Here is a 26,390-nt window from a genome sequence, read left to right on the forward strand (position 1 = left end):
TTTGCTACTAACTAGCAATGTGATCCTGGAATGTCACCTAACCTCTCTGAAATTCCTTTTCTATATCTCTAAGGCAGGTGAATGTGAATCACTCTTGAGGTCCTTTACAGCTCTCATGTTGGAAAAAGCAAGTCTTTCCACATGGGGTTACATATCTGACACTGACTATAATTCAAAAAATGGATTTTGAGATGCTGGATAAATCAGCCAAGTTTTGTAATAACACACTGAGGATATAGTTAAAAGCATTTAGGAACCGGCAGACCAATGTTCTAGGCCAAGCTTTGAAGCAGTCAGTGACTTTGAACAAATTTATGCATTTCTCTAGGGATTAGGTTTATTTTTCTCTATGTGCCAGTTGAACTAGATGGTCCCTGAGTTTTCTATCAGTAATAACATTCATTATTCTCTTTGCCTTTTTCCAGTATAATAACTCAAGGAAACACAGTTTTAATTTCCAAAAATTTCTAAGAGGAGTTTTTACAGGGATATACCAGAATGAATCAATATATAGGTGCTTTTCATTGGAATCATTCTGAAAAAGACTTGCCCCTTTTGAATGATGATTTATCATATTTTATGAAAACAAACATAAATAAAAACCTTACATAGTTACCAATTTTCTTTTAATTTTTTAATGTTTATTTATTTATTTTGAGAGAGAGATAGAGCATGAGCAGGAGAAGGGGCAAAGAGAGAGAGAGAGAGAATCTCAGGTAGGCTCCACACAGTCAGTGGAGAGCCTGATGCGGGGCTCAAGCTCACAAACTGTAAGATCATGACCTGAGCTGAAATCAAGAGTCAGATACTTAACCTAATGAGCTACCCAGGTACCCCATAATTATCAATTTTCTACAGATCTTCATCTATTAAGAGAAGTGAAGTGTGGGAGAGAGTGTGTATCTCATACCATTTGGACAAAATGGAGAACTAAAACAATTATTAAATGCTTACATATTTATGACCAATATGACATGAATTGTGAGTTCCCTATTAAAGACAAAAACTTTTAATCCAACCATTTATCTTTTCCTCTAAAATGTAAAGCACAAACTTGAAGGACTAGAAACACTTTATTTGATGGAACCATACAAACAGATGAGAGTTTAGTTAGTATTTTTGAAGTGCTATCATCATTGTAACTTTAAGCAGATAAACTTTAATTATTATTAACATTGTTTCAATCTTAACTGGTTTGTTTAAACTCCAATTACAATAAATTGGCATATTTTACTTTTTATTAAATAGTTTTTATAATGACAATGAAAGATGCAATGATGCAATGTAGAAAAGCACTCGGAGGAAAAATTAGTGCTACATCCAAAGTATTATTTCAGAAATTTATTTTGACATCATATTCATATTAAGATATGTTGTCAGTGTCCACAGTACATCTGTGAGGTATCAGGTTGTTTGTCTTGAAATCCCTATTTCACACATAGGAAAACAAGCACAGTATATTTAGTAAATTTTCCAAGGGCACACATTGTGTCAAGATAGCACTGGGAACAGAATTTATTTCTGGTATTTTTCTTACATAGTCCAGTGCCTAACATAGTGTCCTAGAAAGAGTAAGTACTTAATACATAGTCATTGAATGAAAGAATGGATAAATCATTCTATGAAATCTAAACAACTGTCATATTTGCTCTCTATTCCCTTCTTCATTAAATTGAAGAAGCCGTAGGAGCAGTTGAGCAATAAACTTTACCAACTGTCCCCTCCACAAGTTTCCATTGCTACATGAAGAAGCTTTGCAAGATGATACCATCTGGTCAGTCCTGAAGTTATACACTCTAGGTCCCCCGAAAGAGTGTCATTAATCTTGGTTCATTGTAATGTTGGCTTTTGTGGTGTGAGTTAGATCTACCAGCAGGTGTCTGAGACCAACTCTTTTCACCGAAGTCACTGAAAATCCATTATTAATACTGAACGTGTTACTGATGCCCTAGCCTAATATTTTAGTAAATCAGAGTTCTAAATTAGACTTAAAGAACTTGATAGTTGTTGAAAATAAGTCACTTGGCTAGTATTGGCTCTGGCTACCTCAGCAGAGGGTAATTATAATGCCAGAAAGGATAACTTAATTTATTTCCTGAGTTCATTTGTCGTAAGTTGAGTTGCAACTGTAAACACGATTAAGGTCACAGTGGCATGACTTTTAAAGTTGATAGAAAAATGTGGTAAAGAACATAAGTGTTCATATCACCAGAAGACAAAAAGATGACAAAGCCATAATAGTCATTCCCAGTGATCATCAAGTAAGTTAAAAATTGTCATTTGTTCTATTGGTGCTGATAACCACTTAACAAAAAAACAAGTAAGACATCTCATGAAGCACTTATGGTTAAAATATAGTTCTTCAATTTTGATGACATTCATTTATATACATACATATTTTTTTGAGAAAGAAAACCCATTTAACTGTACAGAATGATCCTATTTAAGTGAAAGGAAATGCCTTTGCATTTGTCACCAAAATTTAGTCATTGAACTAAAATTTCATCCAGGTGACATTTTCACTAGGACATAGTCTGAAGAAATCTGAAAATACTACATCTCATTTGCCTTTATGTCAAACAAATGATTCACCAGACCTGCCTAATTGGATGGTATATTTCCACTGGAGTGAATGTCCTAATTATAATTTAAGACAAATCTGAGAGAGAAGGTTTATCAGACATTTCTACCTCATTTTATCATGTCCAAAGTTCAGAGATATTTTGAATTCTGTGTAAAAGAGCATCACAAGGAACTTACAACACTCTTTGGTGCAACTATTACCCATTCTTAAAGCATTGCCACAACGAAAATAGAAAGAGACATAAGTAAAACTAAACTATTAAACATCAACTTAGTGGGCAAATTGCGTTTAGAGATCCACATCATAAAGAGTAGCTTTTGTGTAGGCTCCTGTACTCCTTAAACTGAAAGCATAGTCTGTGTTTTCATGTAAGAATATATCTAACTGGAATCAGGAATTCCATTTTGTAATTGTGTCAGTTATATTTAAAAGATCGTTATTAAGGAAACTTTAATTTGTAAGCAACTCTACAGTGAATAGAAATAGGAAAATATAAGCATCCACACTTAGCAACAAACACAAATAACAGATTCTTGAGCGCCATATCTTTTAACATGTTTGCTTATCATTCAATCCTTTTGCCCACCCTTTCTCTGTAGGTCAGGCAGGAGAGTAAAACATTTTCAGAGAAACTCCCCAGATTCATGATTTTAACTGCCTACGCCACTGCAGACAAACAATAGGTCCTATCGTCAAAGTCTCAAAGCACTTGTAAGGGCCATGCATTGTATCTATTGTCCTTGTTGCTTTTGTCCTGGAGAACTTCGTTGGCCAGAGCTCTCTCCGGGATGATGCGCAGGAGTGACAGGAAACTGAAATCCATAGCCATTGTATCCATCCAAGTAGACACATTGGAAGAAACTGATGGGGCCTATGGAAGAGAGCATGATAATTTGTTAAAACAAGCAGAACATGAGCAGGAACAAAGGTAAATCACAGCCAGATAATACAATGTATGTGGATGTGGGTTCTTCAGCTAGATAGCCATGATAGTAATTATCAAGTTAATAAACCTCATTGTGTCTTAGATTCCTCACATGTAAAATCAAGACGATAGCAAAAACCTCATAGAAATGTTGTGGAAATTAAATCAGTAAATATATGTGAAGCACTTGAAATCTTTCCTGACACATAATAATCCCTTAACAAATGATAATAAAAATTATCTGGCATAGAAAGTCAAAGTACTTACATCATAGGAATCTATTGATGTGCACTGTACTCCGAAAAACTGTTATATAGTTACAGATTTTAAAACATGAGCTTATCTATATGAAAAATAACTGACTTTTCTTGTTTCTTTTAATGTTTTTATAAAACCACAGAGAGCCTTGTGGTCTTAGAGTCTTGAGGCTTTCCACTTGCCCTTACCCTCCTGAGATGGCATAGTTACTGTTTTTTAAATTTTGTTTAACATTTATGTTTATTTTAGAGAGAGAGAGAGATCGCATGAGTGGGGTAGGGGGAGAGAGAGAGAGGGAGACACACAAGGTCCAGGCTCTGAACTGTCAGCACAGAGCCCTAAGCAGGGCTGGAACTCACCAACCGCGAGATCATGACCTGAGCCCGGATGCTTCACCGACTGAGCCACCCAGGCACCCGGGGAATACTTTTTACGACAATGCGTCCAGGTAGCCCCTCTGTTGTCAGAGCAGAGAGCAACACAGAAAATGTGTTAAAGCCAAGCAAGGCAGTGCAGCGTGGTGGGTAAGGGCATGAGCTCCCAATGCTCCCAGGTAGCAGCTTTGTTAAGAGATGGTGACTAACTTCTCCGAACAATCATGGGCACCTGCTGACTCTTCAGTGCTTTCTATTTTATCTATTTGCCTTCTGTTAATGAACCACAGAGTTTTTGCCAATGGCCAAGAAAGAGAATGACTGTTGAAGTGACTGCTATGTGGACTATGGTGAAGCTGGCCAAATTCGTATCAGCCTAAGGGCTTATGAAATAGAATGAAGCAAAGCAGGGGTATTAAGCAGCTAAAGGAAGCAATAAGGAATTATTCTGATTTCATCTCCCTGGGTGTCAGCTGACTTGAATCACTGGTTTTCAGTGATGAAAGTAGTTTGGAGAAATCTTGACTTTGTTCTTTCTTTTCCCCTTCATCTTATCCAGAATCATTTTCTTTTCTGTTGTAGCTTTAAAGAGAGGCAGTAACACAATCTGCCCCCACTCCCAAGGTTGTAAGTGCTTGGGGCTTTGACGGGCCACTGCCAGGGATGGCAATAAAGCTAGACTGCACTGGGACAACTGGGTGGCTCAGTCTGTTGAGTGACTGACTTCGGCTCCGGTCATGATCTCACTGTTTGTTCGGTTGGGCTCTCTGCTGTCAGTGCCAATCCTGCTTCAGATCCTCTGCCCCCCTCTGTCTCTGCACCTCCCCTGCTCTCTCTCAAAAATAAATAAACATTAAAAAAATAGCTGGACTGCATTAAGATGAATGGCAGCATCAGTGCTAAAAGTAGAAGAGTTCAGCAGGGACAGGTTACCTTCCAGCTGAACTGTACTAGACATGGGCACATTTCTGAGCATCTACTTAATTGATGCTGATAGGCTGTTAATGGAAATATCATTACATCTGCAAATGTTAAGGCTTATATAAAAGGCTCAGGAATATCAGAATGTAGAACTATTTTATAGTAAGATGGAAATAGGAAGTATTGTTTTTCTACAGAAAATGCCCCAATCAAACTTAAAATATTTGATGTTTTTTTGCTAAAAATATTGAATTGATTCATTTGTTCATTTTAATTTTTTTAATATTTTTAAATGTTTTTATTTATTTTTGAGACAGGGAGAGACAGAGTGTGAATAGCAGAAGGGCAGAGAGAGAGACCCACACAGAATCCAAAGCAGGCTCCAGGCTCTGAGCTGTCAGCACAGAGCCTGATGCGGGGCTTGAACTCACAGACTGTGAGATCATGACCTGAGCTGAAGCTGGAAGCTTAACCAACTGAGCCACCCAGGTGCCCCTCATTTGTTTTTAATTAAACCTTTTATTTTGAGATTATTATAGAGTTGCTTGCAGTTGTCAGAAATAATACAGAGCTATTCCCATATACCCTTCACCCAGTTTCCCCACTATGGTGACATCTTTACAAAACTATAGTACAATATTCCAAACAGGAAATTGACCTTGATACAATCCACCTATTCTTTTGAATTATATTTTAATATTTATTTATAAAATAAAGACTTTAACTGTTTATGTGACATAGCCACAAATTTTTACCAGTAGGTTAATAATTGGGAAACTCCTGTTTAAACCAGAAACATGCCCAGATTGACTTTATAGATTTTTGAAATAATAGTGAAAAGTACTGTTTTTCTCAAAACCTGATTATATGAAGGGCTATAATGACTCCCTCTCTTATTTGCTGCAATCGCCTCAACATCTGAAGCAGAGCTTGGAATGTAGTAGGCACTTAATATTTGCTCAGTGAATCAAGTATTAATACGGGGTAGGAGTCATTTGCTGTTGCAGTGGGCATTTTAGTAACTTCCTGCAGAAACACCTTAAAGAAGCAGTTAGAATCCGGAGAACATTATTGATTTCATTTCTTCAGATAAATGTCTATTCTTTAAAAGCATTAAGCGAAACGAACTTCAGTCATACCTATTTCAAACATTGCTTCTTTTAGTCTGTCCAGCAATGACTTTACTGCAAATGCGAGTCCAAAATGTATTGCTTTACCATTTGAAGAAAAATATCTAATTTGGAAATATCAGAATGATGAGAATCTTGGACATTGAATTTTGTAACTGCACATGAATGTTGATTGCATTCTACAATCAACGATCCAAAGACTATTAAGAGCCTGCCACATATCTAGAAAAACCAAAAAGAACTTTCAATCTTAAAAGGAGCGAGTTTCTAAGCAATTGAATTGCTGAGTCTTATTTCTACATTTTTTTCTCTTTGATATAAGAAAGTTCAGCATATCACTTCAGCTGTCTGATTATAAAGCAGACAGTAGCACATATTGAAGCACAAGTTTAGTGAGAGTGCACAGGATCAGAGCTGTGTAGAATGGTCTGCGATAAATGCCACTTCAGTCATTACTTTGTAATTCTTCCAAATACGTGCCTCTTGCCTGACACAAAAAGTGGTGGGCTTATTTTTGAAATATAAATGACCTACTTTAATGTTATTCATCATGTCTGTGCTAAAAATCTTTTTCTTCTCATACTGGTCTTCTTAAGGGTCTAAAGTGCCGGTTTATACTTCTACCTTTAATATAGAATGACTTCATAGTTTTAAAGTAATTATAAACTTACTTTTTTGCTTCTTTGTGGAATACACATCTTCAGCTTCTGGTGTATACAAAAATATGAAAGTAAATAATTTGTACATTCACAGCTATTATACAAATATGTAGGGAACTAAAAATGTCTAAACGGTTGTACAATATGAAAGAAACAGGAGCTAATTCCCTCTTTATAATATATTCTAGGTTCTTATTCAGATTCTATTCAATCTCTCACCCTAAAATTTATAGCTAAGAGCCAGTAGCAGAAGAGGAGCCAGTGGAAGAAAAGAATATGGTGTTCAATATGTACTTGTTCAAACAGGAACACTGGTCCTGATGTGTTGGATGTTGGTGGGTGAGTGCTAGCAGATGCACATATTCTTTTTTTTAGAAGAGGTCTTTAATGTTTAAAGTTATAACATGTAAAAGTGAGCGGGCTAAATAATGAATATTTCAAAGTAATTCTAAATTTAAAAAAAAATTTTAAGGTTTATTTATTTTTGAGAAAGAGAGACAGAGAGACAGAGTGCAGAGAGAGGGAGACACAGAATCCGAAGCAAACTCCAGGCTCTGAGCTGTCAGCACAGAGCCCGACACAGGACTCAGGCTCACAAACCATGAGATCATGACCTGAGCCAAAGTCATATGCCTAATTGACTGAGCCAGCCAGACTCCCCAAAGTAATTCTAAATGTTTGAGGGGCTTAAGTTTTTAGTAATCATCTTTGCCATGAAAGAATATCAGCAGACTGGTGTCCTGTATTAGTCCCTTTTCTCATCTGGCTCATGGATTTCTCTACTGTAGTGATAAGTGCCATGTATTTATCTAGTGATGGATAAATTGAAGCTATCTAGTTGAACCCCTTTATCTAGCGTTCACATTAACTGGTGTTCACATTTGGGCTTTGGGGGGTTTCTTGTAAAACCCTGAAAGGTAACAAAGATGTGAATGCATGTGTCTTTCATCAAAAGTTAGGTTTTAGACTTCATCAAATTCTAAATATGTTCAAGGACCTTTCTTCTCAAAGTGTGATCCATATTCCAAGAGTTTCACTGTTATTTGGAGATTAATATATAAAGGTAGTTCTTAGGCCCCAACCCACATTTATCCCATTTTAAAAAGATTGTCAGATGATTTATGTATAAAATGATTTGAGAAGCAATTGTCTAGAAGTCAAAAACATGTTAAGGGTTATTGTTCTTAATAATTCAAGTTTTCAAAAAAATCTAAAAATTAAGTATTCAAAAACATATCTTAGGACAAGTGTAAATCATCCTAAGACTCAGGTGTCCATTTCTTTGTGTCTTTCCTCAAAACACTATTTTCTATACTGTTAATTAATTCTGGGCACTGCTATAGTACATATATTTTCATGGCAAGAACAACTCTTACACAAGCTCTATTGTTTATAGGCAAGTTTGGAAGTATAATAGAAAATATCTATTATATAACATGCCACTCTAGGGACTCTGGAAACCCTTCAGTAAAAAAAATAAAATAAAATCAGTTGAAACTCTTACAATACAAATAAAGAAATTTAGTCCTGAAAAGACTTGCTCAAGATTATGTATCTAGTTGTGATATATTTTTCTGAAGTTTGAGCCTTTTCTTTCTTCCTTTTTCCATCTTTCCTTCCTTCCTCCTTCCTTCCTTCCTTCTTTGTTCCTTCCATTTCTTCCTCCCTCCCTTCCTTCCTTCTTTCCTTCTTTCCTTCCTTCCTCCCTTCCTTTCTCTAGCCATTGCTGTTAGTATAGGCAAATTGTTTTAAAATTTTTTAATAAAAATATGTCAACTTCACCTTTAAACATTTATCTGGTTCTCTTTCTATCAAATAACACCCCCATTCAATTCAAAAATAGTGAAATGATGGTTTTGAAATATTGTTCCTGTAAGCAGATTGGACAATAAATGCATCTAATATTTACTTTTAAATAAACCAGTGTCTAGTGCCTTCAACATGTGAAGATATGCATATTTTTTCCAAATAATGTAAAAAAGCTGTTTGTGTAAAAAATGGGTCTGCCATCTAAATATTACTTAGGAAAAGCTAAAGACTAAATCAAGAATAGTTAAATAAAACAGACAAAACATCATAGCCTTAAGAGAAAACTCCTAAATACACTGAAGACAACAAGTTCACCTTCAGCTTTCTTTGAAGCCGGTACATCTTCCAGATCTTCTCCTAGAGAGTAAAGAAAGGACACATCAATCCATGGTCTATTTTCCAGCTTTCCCAAAGAAGAAATTTTGTATTTAAGGTTTTTGAATCATAAGATCTATTACTCTGCGAACTCAGCATTTAGTGTCTCTATGAACAAGAACTTCCTGACAAACAAGGCAACTTCTCTGACTTGGGGAGAGGGTGGGGGGCAATGGATACCGTATCAGGCTGTGGTTAGGGCTGACAAAAGCTGGCTATGATAAGAAGGACCTGCAGTGATGCTCCCAAATGTGGCTCTCCTCTCTGGCTCCTAATACTCCTTCCCCAAACTACCAACACTTCTGGAATTTAGGACATTGGAGATAAATACATAAGCTAGATCCCGAGAAAAATATCTGCCAGCATATTTTATTAGTGGACTGATTAGATTTTAGTCTTTTGATGGATAATTGTAGAGGCAATTAAAAGACACTAGAAGTTGAACCAAAGCTCAAATACACAATGACTCTTAGCTTACATTATGTAAATTACTTGCTGTTTTGTGTACAGGCACATGTGGAATAATGTGGAAGATTTTTAAGTCAGAGATAATTCTAAGAAAATATAATTAAATGATCTTTAAATGTTCACATCAGTTTTTTAGCATTCTTAATGATCTGAAAGAGGGTCGGTTTTCTATTATTTATTCAGATTTTGCATACCAGCTGCTCACTAATAAATAGAAAAGGGGTAAAATAGGTCAGTATGCAAATTTTCTCTAATAAGAAAGAAATGTGACCTTTAGAAACAGATGTTATTATGTAAAAGAACAAAATGGGAAAAAAGAAAATTACGACCACTTTTTTGCAGTAAATATTTTTAAACTACTTAAAAATTTTATTTTTTAATTAGCAACTTTGGTGAAAAAAGTCTCATCAGGACTCGGAGGCCAAGACTGAGACCCCAAAACAGCTGTTTGTTTGTTTTTTTCCTTGTCAGGCTGGAGCAGAGTTTGAACCAGGAAAGAAACTCTCCAGGTCTGGCCATAATTTACTCTCTACATCTGGGTCTCAGGTAAATTGGTTGTAAACTGGCTTCACTTCATCCAAGGACCTAGTTCAGGGCATTCGTGGCTTCCTTCTGTTGAGCGTCCCTTGCTCCTGATGTTGGCAGTGTCACTTAACTGTGGACTGGAGCATCCATTTGGGCTGGAGCAGTGAGTTACTAAAATTTCACCCTGATTAGTTTAGAAATACTTAAATACAAGCTTAACTCAATTAAATGCTGGATTAAATGACCATGGTCTGAAATTGCTCTGTTAGCTGCCATGAATAAAGAAAAGGTATAAATGGGTACATGATATTTTGAAGTAACTTAACTATATTTTTAAAATGATGTCAGAGTTCTTAAAAGAACCAAATGATAGTTACACTTTCATTGTGTAGCAAGAATCTGCTAATTTTTATGGAGGATGTTTATAAAAGTAAACTAATGCAAGGTTCTTGTACACAAGAAATACAGATTTTATTTTTGAGGATTATAGCACACATAGCCTAAGATGTTTATGCTCTGGATTCATTTGTTATCCCTGGAGAAATAAATATGGGTAGAATAAAAACCCGAGCTGCTTCTCTTTTCCAAATTCTGTATTCTGACCCAGCATAAACTAGCTATGTGATAAAAGCTGGCAAGAAGTGAGTCATATGTCAATTGCTCAAGCTAACCGGGAGAACAGAGGCACCAGAAGGTAAACCGCAAGCCTAGGGCAGTTGCTATAGAGATGCAGTCTCTTTGTAAGCAACTTAACAGCAACAGAAATTTACTGAACTAGGAATAATGAATGTACCGCAATTGTCACTGCTCAGCATACAAAAAAGAAATAACACACTTACAATCCATTTAATTTTATAACTTGCGCATTGATTAGGTGAGTGGTGGTTTGGATAAAACAAATACTTGACTCTAAAAAGGTATAATAATTACCATAAAAGATGTATCAACATGTGCCAATGGACTTTTAAGAAAACATTTTATGAAGGAAGTTTATTTTTTATTTTTATTTTTTTCCTTGGAAGGTTTATCTGAAGAAATACACTTAAGATCAGATGTAGAAGAAATCAAGAAATAGCGATATATAATAGCCACACCCAATTTTGGAATCAAATAGGACAGATGTTTCAATTTCTTGCTAAGTTTGCACAACAATAAGGAATGTGATGTTTTACTTTTGTCAGTTTTTAGGGTCATGTCAGTGCAGATATCCCACTCCAGTCTGAAGAATAAACAATTCAAGATGCTAAAAGTGAATAATTTGATATTTGTTGCCTTAGAGTTCTCTAAGCTGGACAGTGCAATCTCCAAGCCAAACAGGGATGACAAACGTTCCTAAGCCTAAGGACGATGACTGGAAAGCAGAATCAGATGATTTAGAGGCCTTGGGATTCTGTGATAATCTGAGTGTACCTGCATCTTGTTTGTGAAAAGGAAGGGAAGGAAGAATTATCCACAACTCATCACTGGAACATCATAGCTATTAGAACATCGATTTTTAAAAAGTGATTTGTATACTTTGTATAATTTTAGAACACAATGAATTTTATTTTCTGCATATGTCCCTTAGTAAACAGTATCTTTTCATTAAAAAAGGAAGTCTAATTTAAAATCGGTCCTTTGAGGGTGCCTGGGTGGCTCAGTAGGTTGAGCGTCCAACTTCAGCCCAAGTCATGATCTCACAGCTCATGAGTTTGAGTCCTGCACTGTCAGCACTGAGCCTGGAGCCTGTTTCAGATTCTGTCTGCCCCTCCCCACCTGGTGCTCTGTCCCTGTCTGTCTCTCTCTCAAAAATAAATAAAATAGAATGGGTCCTTAATATACAGGGGAATATGACCAAGGGAGATGGCAAGTTTCAAGTGAAGGCAATCATATGAAGAAAGACTAGATATAGCAAAGAACAGAAGAGACTCAAGGAGCAGATGGAATGTTGAGGAGGGCAGGAGAAGTGCATCTGCAAAGGTTAGAAAATGTTATCATGTGGAAAGACAGATGTCAGGCTGAGCATTCTCTACTCAATGTCCTAGCCAGTGAAGGTCATTCAAGAAGGAAATCATGTTCTAATGTACTTTGTAAAAATAACAAGACTAGAATATGAGAGAATGGATTCAGAGAAAGAAATTGGAAATGTATTTTAACAGTCAACATAAAAACAATGATTTCTGCAATTGGAAGTCACTGACAGAGTTGAGTATAAATAAGGCTTCATAGGTACAATTAAATAGGATTGAGTACATGTGAATGCAAGAGATTATATAATAAGGGATACCTTAATGCACTTTTTGAGTTTGGAAGAAAATAGTGGTGCCACTCCCAGCAACAAGGAAATCCTAGGAGGTACTCATTAGCTGGGGTCATCATAGGAAATTTAGTTTTCTAGCAGTTAAATTGTGATGTTGGTTGGTCATGATACTAAAAGTGTCTAAAAGGAAGAAAGTGAAGGCAAGTTGTCTGGAAAAGTTTACAAGTGACATGCATTGAGTTAATAGGCAAAACTGCATGATTTGAGAGCTCACTTTTACTGATAGCAATGATAGCTAATACTTAACACCATCTGCTGGGCCTTATTATTTCATATGTGTTATCACATTCAATTGTGACAACCCCTCTGTGGGGTAGGTGTTCTTATTTTATATCTCTTATATAGATGGAGCAGAGGAGGGTTAAGTGTTGTCCGAGGTCACAGAATGAATTAAGTGACAGGACTGAGCCATGGACCCCAGTCTACCTGGATCAGAACCACTTGAATGAGGATATATATTTATTTCACAAATAGTATAAATGTTATTCCTGTTATGTTCCAGCCACTGTTCTAAACACTTTATAAATGAGAACATATTTTACCTCCTTGGAAGTGGGTACTATTCCTATTCCCATTTTGTAGGTAGGAAAATTGAAGGCTAGAGACTCAAGATCCCAGGGCTAGTTAGTGGGGAAACCTGGGATTCAGACTCAGGCATTTTGGCTTTAGAGATTGTGTTATTAGTCACTGTGCCATTCCACCTCTAGAGGCTGGCGTCCCAAACTCAGTTCTCTCCGATTTCAGAACCTATGCATTATATCGCCGACTGCATAAACCATGAACTTGTGCAGAGCAGAAATGAAAGAGTGTCCCTCTTCTAACAATCCATTTTCTTTCTGGTGGGATGAATAGAAGAGTTACTTATCTGTATTTGAAAATGATAATAACAATGAAGATGAAAATATATCTGTTCTGTTTGCCTAAACACTGTATTTTAGGTAACCTTATTCTAATCAATTAAGAATGAAAATATTATCCAGACTTCCAAACTGTAGATTTCATCTTTTATTTATATAGAAACTTAGATTCCAAAGGAATCACAAGTATTAATGACTCTGTCCTCTTATCTAAATCAGACTTCTCCACGATAACAGTCATGAACACACGAGAGGTCTTGTCTGTGTGGCTACCATTTCAATCTTTTAAACATGCTGATGTCAAAGTCTGGCTTTTGTATAACTCTTTTATACTTATGAAATTACAGCTACAGACACAGAGGTTCTTAGATAGCTATCTAAGAAACAATAAAATGATCATGATAGGTCTAAATTTTGTATTTTCAAGTAGTGCTTGGTTTTTATCATGAAGTAAAGGAACTCCTTCCTTGTCTCAATTCCATAATCTGCTTCATATCACATAAGTGTCTGTTCCAACACTTAAATTTACATGTATGCGTGTATATATTTATGTATATAATTTTATAAATTTTATAAAATATATAAATATATAAATATGTACACATATATGTATGTACATATTTATATATAAATATGTACATATTTATATATGTGTGCATGTGTTATTTAAAAAAAATTTTTATTAGTTTTTTTTTTATTTTTGAGAGGCAGAGAGAGACAGAGCATGTGTGAGGGACGAGCAGAGAGAGGGAGACACAGAATCAGAAGCAAGCTCCAGGCTCTGAGCGGTCAGCACAGACCCCGATGTGGGGCCCAAACTCATGAACATGAGATCATGACGGTAGCTGAAGTCGGACGTTCAACCGACTGAGCCACCCCCAGGCGCCTCTGTGTGTGTGTGTGTGTGTGTGTGTGTGTGTGTGTGTTATTTTGTCATCAAGTGTAATGCCCTAAAAAAAAAATCAGAAATTCTCTTTGCCCTTTGCTTCATAGTTTTTGCTGAGCTCCAAGACTGGTCTCCAGCCATTAATCAAAAACAGAATGAGAGCAGGATGGGACTTTAGGAAAGTCCAGGAGATAAGTCTTTGTCTGCATGGGGTCAAGGGTAGCCTTGGTTCTGTGAGGCTGAAAACAGATACAACTTAAAAAGCCAGTATGTTGACAGTAAGGAGACTCGTGTGTGTGTGTGTGTGTGTGTGTGTGTGTGTGTGTGTGTTTGAGTGTATATAACATTAATACATATGGATATATATGTATATATATATATAGCATCAATATGGACAGTAATTAATATTTGACTGAGAGAAATTCCAAGAACATAAAGAAATGTGGAGTTTAGCTGCAGTACCAACAGTTATTATGATGTACAATTACATGTATTTATAAATACATGGATTTAATATATGAATTAACAAACTTTATAGTAAAAATGACAGATTTATCATTCTCAACAAACAATCTTATCTTGGTTCCATTTCTTATTCTCTATAAGGGTGTTCTCAGATTTTTGGTTACAGAAATTCTTAAGAGTCTTAAAAAATTAAGAACCTCAAAAAACTTTTGTTTATGTGGATTACGTCTATTGATAATTAATGTAACAGAAATTAAAACAGACATTGTTTTTAAACATAAGGATTCTCAAGCAAACAGCTCTTTGGCTGAAAGAGCAATGACTTTCTCACATATCATTTAGCCTTTGGAGAATTCCACTGTATGCTCATGAAAAAATGAGAGCAATAAAGGTAAATAGTGGTTGAATATTATTATGTAAAGTGTTTCAGGTCACCTGAAAGGATTTTGGAGACCCTAGGGATCCATAGACTATGACATTGAGAAATGCTACTCCAGATGAAGAATTCTATTTCTACAAAATAACCAACATTAACAAAAGGAAATAATTAAACATAAACCTGTCAAAAGGAAAGGTAATTATTCAAAAATAAGTTTATTAGCCATATATTACCTATGGCTATATATAGATCAATGTATTTGAGAAAACAAGAGAGTAAATGTCACCTTTTGAGAAAAAAAAACAATTTTATTTCTCTAACACAGGAACCAGTAAAATAATGCAAGATATAAGCAGAACATAGACAAAGCAAAACTGAATTCTTCAAATTAAAAATTATTACAGAAGAAATATCTGGTATGCGCTTTCACCTACCATATATATTTTACGCACAAGTTATTACATATAATAGCAACCATTTGCCAATTAACTGCTAATATTGCATTAAAAGAAAAATTTTAAACTGAGTTGAAATACACCATGAATGTAAAATTTTTAGATTTAGGCTTAGATATCAGTTTCTTTCTTGTTTGCTTGCTGGCTTTCTTACCTTCTCTTTTTCTCTCTTTCTTCTTTTTTTTTTCTATATTAAAACCGTCCCTTCTAAGTTTGGATAACTGTAATAAATTTAACAACACTATCACACATATGCATGTTAATAAATTAGAAACATATTTACAGTGGTTTCTAAAGGTTGTTGGAATCTCAGTTTCTTCTTCGTATAAAGTGTATAAATTCATCATGTGTATTTTATGATGTCCCCTATGTGTTTGTAACATAAAAATGTCTGAAATTGAATCAGTAATCAAAAATTTCCAAATAACCAAAAGTTCAGGACCAGACAGTTTCATAGGCGAATTCTACCAAACATTATAAGAAGAGTTAATACCTAGTCTTCTTGAATTATTGGAAAAAAAAAAAGAAAAAAGGAAACTTCCAAATTCATTTTATGAGGCCAGTAATATTCTGGTATTACTCAGTATTACCAAAGTCAGATAAAGACACCACAAAAAAAAGAGAACTATAGGCCAATATCTCTGATGAACATAGATGCAAAAATCCTCAACAAAATGCTGGCAAATGAATCCAACAATACATTTAAAAAATTATTCACCATGATCACATGATATTTATTCCTAGGATGTAAGGGTGGCTCAATATTTGCATATCAATCAACATGATGCATGCCATCAATAGAGAAAGGATAAAAACCATTTGATCATTTCAAAAGATGGAGCCTTATGTACAAGAACCAAATTATGGAGGTAGCCCGTGTCCATCAATAGATGAGTGGATAAAGAGGAGATGATATATATAGATGTGCAATGGAATGTTATTCAGCCATAAAAAAGGAATGTAATCTTGCCATTTGCAACAATATGGATGAAGCTAGAGAGTATAATGCTAAGTGAAAGAAATGAGTCAAAGAAAGACAAATACCATAAGCTTTCCCTTATATGTGGAGTTTAAGAAACAAATGAGCAAAGGGAAAAGAAAGGTGAGAGAGACAAACTGAGGACAGACTCTTAACTATAAAGAACAGATGATTACCAGATGGGAGGTGGGGGGGGGGATGGGTGAAATAGGTGATGGGGATAAGAGTACACTTATCTTGATGATCACTGAGTAATGTATAGCATTATTGAATCACTATATTGTGAACCTGAAAGTAATATTACACTGTATGTTAACTCTACTGGAATTAAACTTAAAAACTTTTAAAAAGACCAAAGTAACAAACATTTTCTAAAGGAATTTAAAGTAGAAAGAGCAATGTATGCAGCAGCAAAAAACTTTTTACAAAAGTTAACTTGTAATTGAAAATAGCATAGAAAAAAGAAACCATTGAATAAGCAAAAAATTAAAATGTCAAAATATAAATATATTTTTATTTTTATTATTTTTTAAAAATGTTAATGTTTATTTTTGAGAGAGAGACAGATCATGAGAGGGGGAGGGGCAGAGAGAGAGTGAGACACAGAATCTGAAGCAGGCTCCAGGCTCCGAGCTGTCAGCACAGAGCCCAATGGAATCCACCATGAACTCATGAACTGAGCTGCAGTCAGATGCTTAACAAACTGAGCCACCCAGGTGCCCCTAAACATATTTCTTAAAAAATTAGTTTAGTTTTACAAAGTGAATGCCACCTTAAAGTTGTCTTGTAATTTATTCATTTAAGAAATAGCTACTCTTTCAGCAACAGCAATGACTACAATGAGCTCTTTTTCTGTGCAGGTGCCCTACAAGGTACTTTACATTTTCACTTACGTCTCATAACACACTAAGAAATAGGTGGAATAGCTTCATTTTACAAGATAACACTGAGACTCAGCAGATTTAAAATGTGTTAAGCAACACATTTTTAAAGTATTAAATGAAGGTATAAAGCTGAATTTCTTGAGCTTCTAGACCCTCAATCTTTCTTTTTTTTTTTAATTTTTTTTAACATTTATTTATTTTTGAGACAGAGAGAGATAGAGCATGAATGGGGGAGGGGCAGAGAGAGAGGGAGACCCAGAATCGGAAGCAGGCTCCAGGCTCTGAGCCATCAGCCCAGAGCCTGACGCTGGGCTTGAACTCATGGACCGTGAGATCGTGACCTGGCTGAAGTCGGACGCTCAACCGACTGAGCCACCCAGGCGCCCCAAGACCCTCAATCTTTCTATTTTTTTTTTTTTTAAATTTTTTTTTCAACGTTTATTTATTTTTGGGGGGACAGAGAGAGACAGAGCATGAACGGGGGAGGGGCAGAGAGAGAGGGAGACACACAGAATCGGAAACAGGCTCCAGGCTCTGAGCCATCAGCCCAGAGCCCGACGCGGGGCTCGAACTCCCGGACCGCGAGATCGTGACCTGGCTGAAGTCGGACGCTTAACCGACTGCACCACCCAGGCGCCCCAAGACCCTCAATCTTTCAATTAAACATTCTATCTCCACTTTCAGAAGAAAAGGACAATGCTACCTAGAAGTAATTTGCAGTCAAGTAGAGAAAATGGACAAGTATCCAAACAAATATAAGATACTATGGGTTGCAAGGTAGTATATAGCAATCATCAAAACAAGCATGAGATGTTTTCAGTGGTGGTACAATCACTTCTTCCTACGGACGTCAAAGAAATTTTTTGGAAGCTATCCCATGGGAGATCAACCATGAAGGATCATATAGCCAGAAATGGGAAGAAAAATACAGGAAAAAAGAATGACAGTATCAAAAGATGGAGGAAAATTAGGAACATGGACAGTTGAATTGGTTTGGTATCTCTTATAGGTATACACAGTGATTATAGAAAAAAGACATAAAATGTAGTTTAAGACTGAACTATAGAGGCTTTAGATCCTCAAGTGAAGATGTGTAGAATGTATTCTAAATTTTCCGTGAAGAAATATTGAACACTTATTATCTAAATAGCTTAATCAATTTGAAGTTTTGGAAAACTTAATTTATTAGTAGATGTGAAATGGAAGAATGACAGAAATCAGAAAGGGACCTGCTGAAAAGTCACTGCAATGATTCAGAGGAGAAAGAGCAAAGCTAACATGACTTGACAACTGAATTAGAGCCTGACAAAAAGAACGGTGATTGCGCAAGTAGAATTTGAAGGTTTATGTCTACGTGACTAAAGAATAGAAATCATGTGGCAATTCCCTTTGGGATTTGCTGGGGTTGAGGGATAAAGGAAAGAAGGGGGAATAAGATAGGAAGGTCAGTCGTGAGCCTGTGCAGACAAAGAGTGATGCTGAGATTTGAAAATGTGAGACCAGAGTTGATAAGGCAGGTTAGACTTCAGAACACCTTGGGGTGTTACCCACAAAGAGATAGATAGCAAGGTGGAAGGGCCCTGCTGGGAAAGAGTGTGAAGAGGAGAAAAGAAGGTTGACAATGGAAGAACCAATCCTCAGGGTGGGCTGTGTGTGTGTGTGTGTGTGTGAAAATAGCAGAAAGATAATGCTGAGAAAATATCAGACTGAAGAAAACGGAGTCTGATATTATGAAAACCAAGAGAGGAAAACATCAAGAAGGACGAGAGCCCAACAACATTGAATGCATCAGAGAGGTTGAGAATGGGAGAGGGGTGAGAGAAGGTAATTAAGCTCTGCAATTAGGAGGTCTGGGTTGAGCTTTAAGTGAGTTATTTGAGGACAGTGTCAGAGGTTAATACTCAGCTTGCATGAAATAAAAGTCTGAGGAATTTGGTCAAGAATTGGTGGGAAACTTACTGAAAAGGTGTAACTGTAAATGAAAGCAGAGCAAAAGCACAACTTCAGGAAGCAGAAAGAGCAAGAGAAATTTTTATATGCCAGAAGAGTCTGAGGATATTCGCAGGTGAAGGGAGGAGGGCTTCTTAGAGTGAGAACTGAAGATGCAGGATGGTGGGAGTCGGCACCAAGGAGAGGCAAGAGGGGTGGAGTCAAGGAGAAAACACGGAATGATAAATCTCGGGTGAAAAGCAATGCTTCGTCATCTGAGCATGAGAATGTAAGGGTGGTAAAATAATGGGAAAGGTTAAAAGAGACTGTAATTTGGAGAAAAGAAAAATTTTAAGGAATCCACATGGATGGCATAGATCATGAATTTCATGTTTCTTGTTTTTAAAGATAAATTTTCCTGTGTAGTGCCCAGCCTGTTCTGTGTACTCTTAGCAAACATGATAAATAAATAAAAATGACCTAAATAATGCAAACATGTGTACCAGCAGTTACTGCATGTTTATTTCTACCAGCAATCTATTTTGATTTGTGTGACGTTTCAAGAAATACTTGTAGGTAAACATCTGGGATCCTAAAGCATCGACACAAATGTAACTTTGCACGAATTTTTGTTTTCATTTTCACTCCTCCTATTTTATCTAATTCACTGCATCACTTTGACTCTGTAGAAATATCAAAAGCTTAAAATTATTTTCTCAACTGATTTGATGAATCATGTGTAAGTGATTTGATGCAATATTACATTCTAAGAGTTAACATTTTTTTCAAGAACTCATAAGATCTGCTGTAGTTCAAAGCAGCAGTTGATAGCCAGTTTATTTTAGTTTTTTTGTGTGAAAGCCTCCTTTATGCAGCTATTATTTTAAATGATCATGAGTTTTAAAGAAAACTAACTACTACACTGAGCAATATCCACAGAATTCTCGAGATGGACCTCCGGGGGTAATAAAGTATGCAGAGACAGTTCACATTTGGAATTTTGCACACAGTGAAGCCAAGGGTGTTCAATAAATGTATGCAATCCTTTCTGAGTGTCTGTCCTGTCACTCTGAGGATAGGACACAGCTGTCTTGAGGGCCATGTCAGAACAACTTAACATCACCAATAAATGAATGAGGCCACATTGCTGGTACCCAAAGACTAATAATCAACAGTGACAAACATTTCACCAAATGTGCCTTATACACAGACTTGCTCTGAGGTCTAGCAGAATGAGTTATCAGAGAGAGTAAGCAGGGCAGCTGTCAGAAAGCTATTCTATTCAGAAGGTTTTAACCAAGTTACTTCTCCATTCTTTTTCTCCTGAAACAAAATTTCCATAAGTATAATCACCCTTGCTCTAAAAAGTGGCATTGTTTTAAATCCACCCAAAAACGAGTGAGATGTTTTTTCCCATTATGATTTTTTTCTTATTATGGTATCCATTTTGACACAAAAGCTTAATAAGCAAAACCTGTTCCTACCCAGGCAAAGTAAGACATTATCATGCCATAATTATTACCATCATTGTCATCCTCATTCCCATGGATGCCAATTAATAAATACTTAATAGACACCAATTATTATTTATGCACCTTCTATTTTATCTTATTTATCTCTACCCAGAATTTCTATGAGGTATTACTATTATTATTATTATCCACATTTTATTATCAGTTTTTTTAGTATTTATTTATTTTTGAGAGAGACAGAGCATGAGCAGGGGAGAGGCAGAGAGAGAGACACACAGAATCTGAAGCAGCCTCCAGGGTCTGAACTGTCAGAACAGAGCCCAATGCGGGGCTTGAACTCACAAACCATGAAATCATGACCTGAGCTGAAGTTGGACGCTTAACCAACTGAGCCACCCAGGCACCCCTATTATTATACACATTTTAAAAATAAGACTACTAAGCACAGAGATGTTATGTAGATTTCCCAAGTTTACACAAATTTTAAAACAGTTTCCCTGTTTTCAGCCACTACCCAATGATAACATCTGTATTTCTATCCTGAATTTGGTGATAATTTGTTTTTAACAACAACTACATTGATGTTAATATTCGTTAGCATTCCATTCCAGCAAGTGATCTCCAATAATATTCCATCCCAACAAGTGTCCCAAAACAAAACAAAACAAAACAAAACAAAACAAAACAAACGAGTCATTGTATAAAATGATACTATTTAGGAAAAAAACATATGTCCTAATATAAACTTTAACCTAAACACTATAAGAAAGCATATTTTTCTTTTTCAAAGGCTTGTGCATATTTGTATTAACTAAGAATGGATTTTTTAAAGAAGATAAAATTTATATTTCTATGATTAAGGATTGTATAAAGTTTTAATAATAAATTTTATACAATTGCCCAGAACTAGAACATCAGAGTTTCACTTTTTAATTTTAGCAAGTAAGGCATGAATCTTGTTAAAACAAGGTTTGGGGATAACATTAAAAAAGCAACTCTTGGGGCGCCTGAGTGGCGCAGTCGGTTAAGCGTCCGACTTCAGCCAGGTCACGATCTCGCGGTCCGTGAGTTCGAGCCCCGCGTCGGGCTCTGGGCTGATGGCTCAGAGCCTGGAGCCTGTTTCCGGTTCTGTGTCTCCCTCTCTCTCTCTGCCCCTCCCCCATTCATGCTCTGTCTCTCTCTGTCCCAAAAATAAATAAACGTTGAAAAAAAAAAAAAAACAACTCTTGGACTCTAATTCTGAGGACACGATAGACAATATTCGCTACAAAATCATACTTTTTGTTGAAGTGCTGGGCTCAGAGGAGACAAAGGAAACTTCCAGAATCTTCCCTTCTGTTGCAAGAGGAGAAAAAGAACACCAGCTGATCCACAAACGGTGAGGTCACCCTGTGGACAAGTGCTTATAGTAAAACAAGAACTCAAAAACTAAGTGTGCAAGGAGCAAAGTAGGGGTGCATAGGCTGTGAGCCTTTGTTAAGCCAGAGATGGTGGGACAAAAATATAAGTGCCCCAGGTGATTTGGAGAAGATAGCAACAACACAGTATTTAAATCTCCTTCAAATCCCCTTGTAAAAACAGAGAGTGAGACCCATGGACAATATTTAAAACAAACTGAAATGAGCCCTAGCAATGTGGACTGAAACAGTCAGAAGCCTACCAGGTATTAGCATCTGCGGAGAAGGAAGGAGAGGAAGGCAATAGGGAGTCTGAGAGACACCCCAAACAGGAAACCCCCAAACAGCCAATAGGCATTTTCTGAAAAGTGAGTAATGACAACTTGAGATCATCAGCTGAACCTGGGAAGGGCTTTGCCCAGTCCCAGAGCAGGTAAGCATAAAGGGTTCACCACGAAGTGTGAGTGCTGGTACCATCTGGTACCCTGTGACTCCTGGGGAACTTATGAGCCAGGGTTCACTTGCAGGACAGAATCCCACAAATGGTAAGACACTACTAGGGGTGGAATAAAAGTTGAGCAAGATAGGGACAATGGAGAGAAAGAAAGATAATTTTAGATAAAAGTGAGGGAAATAAAATAAAACTATGAGCTCATAGTCAAAGTTCCAATCACAGAAGGAAAAAAGCCTTCATAAGGGAGAGCCTGAAGAAACAACAAACACATTTCTATCACAAGGTACTTCAGATATTCAATTTTTCAAACTTGAACTTTAATATATATATAAATCTTCTAAGAATTAAAATACGAATTCAAAAATAAGGACAAACAATAGATTATTAAAATAACCAGTAAGATTTGAAAAATAACTATTATAATAAAATATAAATTATATAAAATCTCACTGGATGGGTAAAATAACATATAGAACTGAAGAAATAATTAGTGAATGTATGTTAAGACTGATCAAATTACACTAAATACATCATGGAGAAATGAGGAGATGAAAAATTAGAAAGAGATGTTGAAAGAAGAAAAATGTGCATACCTAACACATTAATGAGCACAAGGGAAAAAATAGGAATATTTGAAGAAATAATGGCTATGAATTCTCCAAAGTGGTAAAGGAAAGAAAAATGACTCCATGTGCCCTGGAAAAATTTCACAATAAAAAGAAGCTCTCACTCCATAAACTATAGTGAGTCTGCAGTGGATCAAGGGCAAAGAAAAAATATATAAGAAGACAGAGAGAAAGGATAGGTCATATGGAAGGAGTGACAATTCAACTGGTAACAGAATTCCTCTACCTTAGTGGAGGAAGAGAAAACAATACAGTGACATGATGTACTCAAAGTAATCAGAGTGCCTAACTGGTGACCTAGATCTTGTGCTTAGCAAAAGGCTTTCGACAATAAGGATGATTTAAAGACATTGTCACATAAATAAAACCTGAGAACACTTTCCACCAATAGGTCTTTGCTCAAGACGCTTCTAGAGAAGGAGATGCTAAAGAAGTATGATGTTGAAGGAAAAGTCAGAGATGTGAGAGAGATGGTAGCAATGTAACTGAGAAATCTGTAGGTGAAGATAGACACATGTGGAAAAATAATACTAATACAATTTGACATTCAGATTCTTTTAAAGGTTATAATTCAACTATTGAACAAAATTAGCATGTAAATCAGGTTTAGATGTGATGAAATTTAAATGTAGCATCCTTCTCTTGTTTGGAAGAGGGTGTTGGTTTTTTTTTTTTTTTTTAACGTTTATTTATTTGTGAGAGAGAGAGAGAAAGAGACAGAGTGTGAGTGGGGGCGGGCCAGAGAGAGAGGGAGACACAAAATCGGAAGCAGGCTCCAGCCTCTGAGCTGTCAGCACAGAGCCCTACGCAGGGGCTCGAACTCACAGACTGTGAGATCATAACCTGAGCCAAAGTCAGACGCTTAACCGACTGAGCCACTCAGGCGCCCTGGGGGAGGGTGTTTTATAGTAATTTTATTTTTTAAATGTGCATAGTAAAATTTCAAGGGTCACGGCTGAAGTAAGAGAAATAGAGTGTTGTCTTTCCAGATAGGTAGACATTAGAAAACAGAAAATAAAAATATATTTAAAGGGAAAAAACACTCAATTTTGTAACGGACAAGAAAAAATATGAAGTGTTTAGAGAACATGAGAAATATAAAACAAGCAAGATGGTAAGAACTAGACCTAAAATATTAATAATCACAACTAATGTGAGTAGTTGAAATTCATCAGATTAAAAGTGAAGGCCATTGTACTGGATAAAGAAAGAGTAAATTTTAACTTTATGTTATTTACTAAAGAGATATCTAAAACAAAATGTCATGAAAAGACATAAAATAAAAGTTTTTAATAAAAAAATTCTGATAAAATACTAACCAAAAGAAAGCTGGAGTAATTGTAATAATATCAGATACACTTTACTTAAAAAAGGTCATTATATGGAATATAGAAGTTACTATGTAAAGATAAATGTTCAATTCACCAGAAAGATACATAAAGCTTGGATAAAATGTATAAAACAGCTCCTAACATAAAAATTGATAAAACTACAGGGATAAACTGAAAATTTTCCATCTTGGAGGAAGATTTTAATATAGTTTATCCAATTATTGATACTTCTATTATTCAAAAAATTAACGAAGATAAAGGGTAATTGAAAAACAAAGAATCTTGACTCAATCAATATAGGATCATGCTTCCAACCATTAGAAAATGCACATTATTCTGGTTGAAATATGGAATACCTACTAAAACAAATATATTTGTTTGTAAGATAAAGCTCAACGTATTTTAAAGAGGAGACCATTTGCTCTAACCACTATATAATTAAATTAGGCATTGGTTAAAAGAGGATGATCTTTACCATCCCCACAGGTTTGGAAATTGAAAAACAAGTTTTAAAATTTCCATGTAAAATGCTAGTTAAAGAATTTATGTTGATGGAATTAAGGTATACTTGCAACAGAACGATAATGAAAATATTGCATATAAAAGCTTGTGGGATGTTGCTGAAATAGCATTTAAACTCACTGCCTTATATGCTTATATTAGTAAAGGAGAAAGGTAGAGACTAATAAAATAAACATCCACATTAAGATATCTAAAAATAAACACAGAAAAATCTTAAATAAATTAGGAGTAAAGCAAATATTTAATGATAGTAGAATAGATTATAATGTGTATATTTACAAAGTAATATACTATACAGTAATAAAAATAAATAAACTATAACTGTACAAAAACATTTATGAATCTGAGAACATACCATTAAGAGAAAATCTCAGAATATGTCCTATAGTTTCATATATATGAGAGACCAACAAGTGATAAAATTGGGAAAAAAATCAACTTAGTCTTTGATGACATAAATAAATTGATTTAGACATGAATTAACCATTAGAAGACTTTTAGGTTGAATTCAATCATTTTATTCATTAATTTCATTATTTATAAAAGGCAACTATATATAATATCGTCATAAAGCAAAGCATATTTTTCTTGTGTTTAAGAATTTATGAAAATTAGTTCTTTATGTCACTAGATTTTAATTTTATAATTCACAGACTTATTAATAGTTTGTCTCAAAAAGTGAAATATTCTTTCAAATGGGAATTACATACCTATTAGTAAATTCTGGATTTTTGAAATTCTTGAAAATTTTCAATGCAGGGACATATAATCGATACAAAATAGGCTACACTTTTATTATGATAAATGTTATACTTTAGTTATGTTTAATTAGATTCTTTTAAAAGAAGTCTTTAACATACGTTATATCAAATGTGTAAATCAAGAAAGGCTATAAGCTTTTACATCCTTGTTTAATTTGTAAGCACCTTGTGCTTAAATTTTAGATAAATGTCCAAAATGGCTTAATTCTGATATCTAAAATATTCACCAAACTGTAATATTGATGCAAATTGCTCATTAATATATCATATTTACATAAAAATAAAAAATGTAAAACGAAAAAATGAATGAGTATTTTAAAAGTTAGAAAGCTTTGTAAAGCAAATCACAAATGTAAGCTATAAAGGAAGTTGCCTAAAACATGGAAATCCTGGCCAGTCTTGTTTGAAGTGTCCTTAAAAAGTAATTAACTTCTATAAAATATTTTTATTAGTATGTCCTTAAAAATTAAATTCATTATCTTTGATATCAAAATTAGATCTCAGAGGTTTTATGATGATCCCAAACCGGTCTATGCAGATAATTTTGTTGAGTTGCTGATGGGAAAATGCTCATGTTCAAAGAAAAATGTTATAAGAAAAGATGCTAAAGTTAAATTTCCATATCGAAGCATCTCAAGAAATGTTCTTACTGCATCACTTCTTTTA

The 26,390-nt window shown here is 35.4% G+C and overlaps 1 protein-coding gene across 1 annotated transcript in view; it reads right to left on the minus strand.

Moving 5' to 3' along the window:
- Positions 1-1,054: 1,054 nt before the first annotated feature.
- The window catches only part of TRDN (triadin), a 394,176-nt gene continuing 368,840 nt past the window's right edge, over positions 1,055-26,390 (minus strand). Inside the window, exons 38-40 of the mRNA XM_023254312.2 lie at positions 8,976-9,017; positions 6,864-6,899; positions 1,055-3,455 (exon numbers count right to left, since the gene is read on the minus strand). Coding sequence (XP_023110080.2) covers positions 3,316-3,455; positions 6,864-6,899; positions 8,976-9,017 — 218 coding nt within the window. The 3' untranslated portion in view covers positions 1,055-3,315. The remainder of the gene's footprint in view (positions 3,456-6,863; positions 6,900-8,975; positions 9,018-26,390) is intronic.

Source organism: Felis catus, chromosome B2 (assembly GCF_018350175.1).
Source record: "Felis catus isolate Fca126 chromosome B2, F.catus_Fca126_mat1.0, whole genome shotgun sequence".
Taxonomy (NCBI): Eukaryota; Metazoa; Chordata; class Mammalia; order Carnivora; family Felidae; genus Felis; species Felis catus.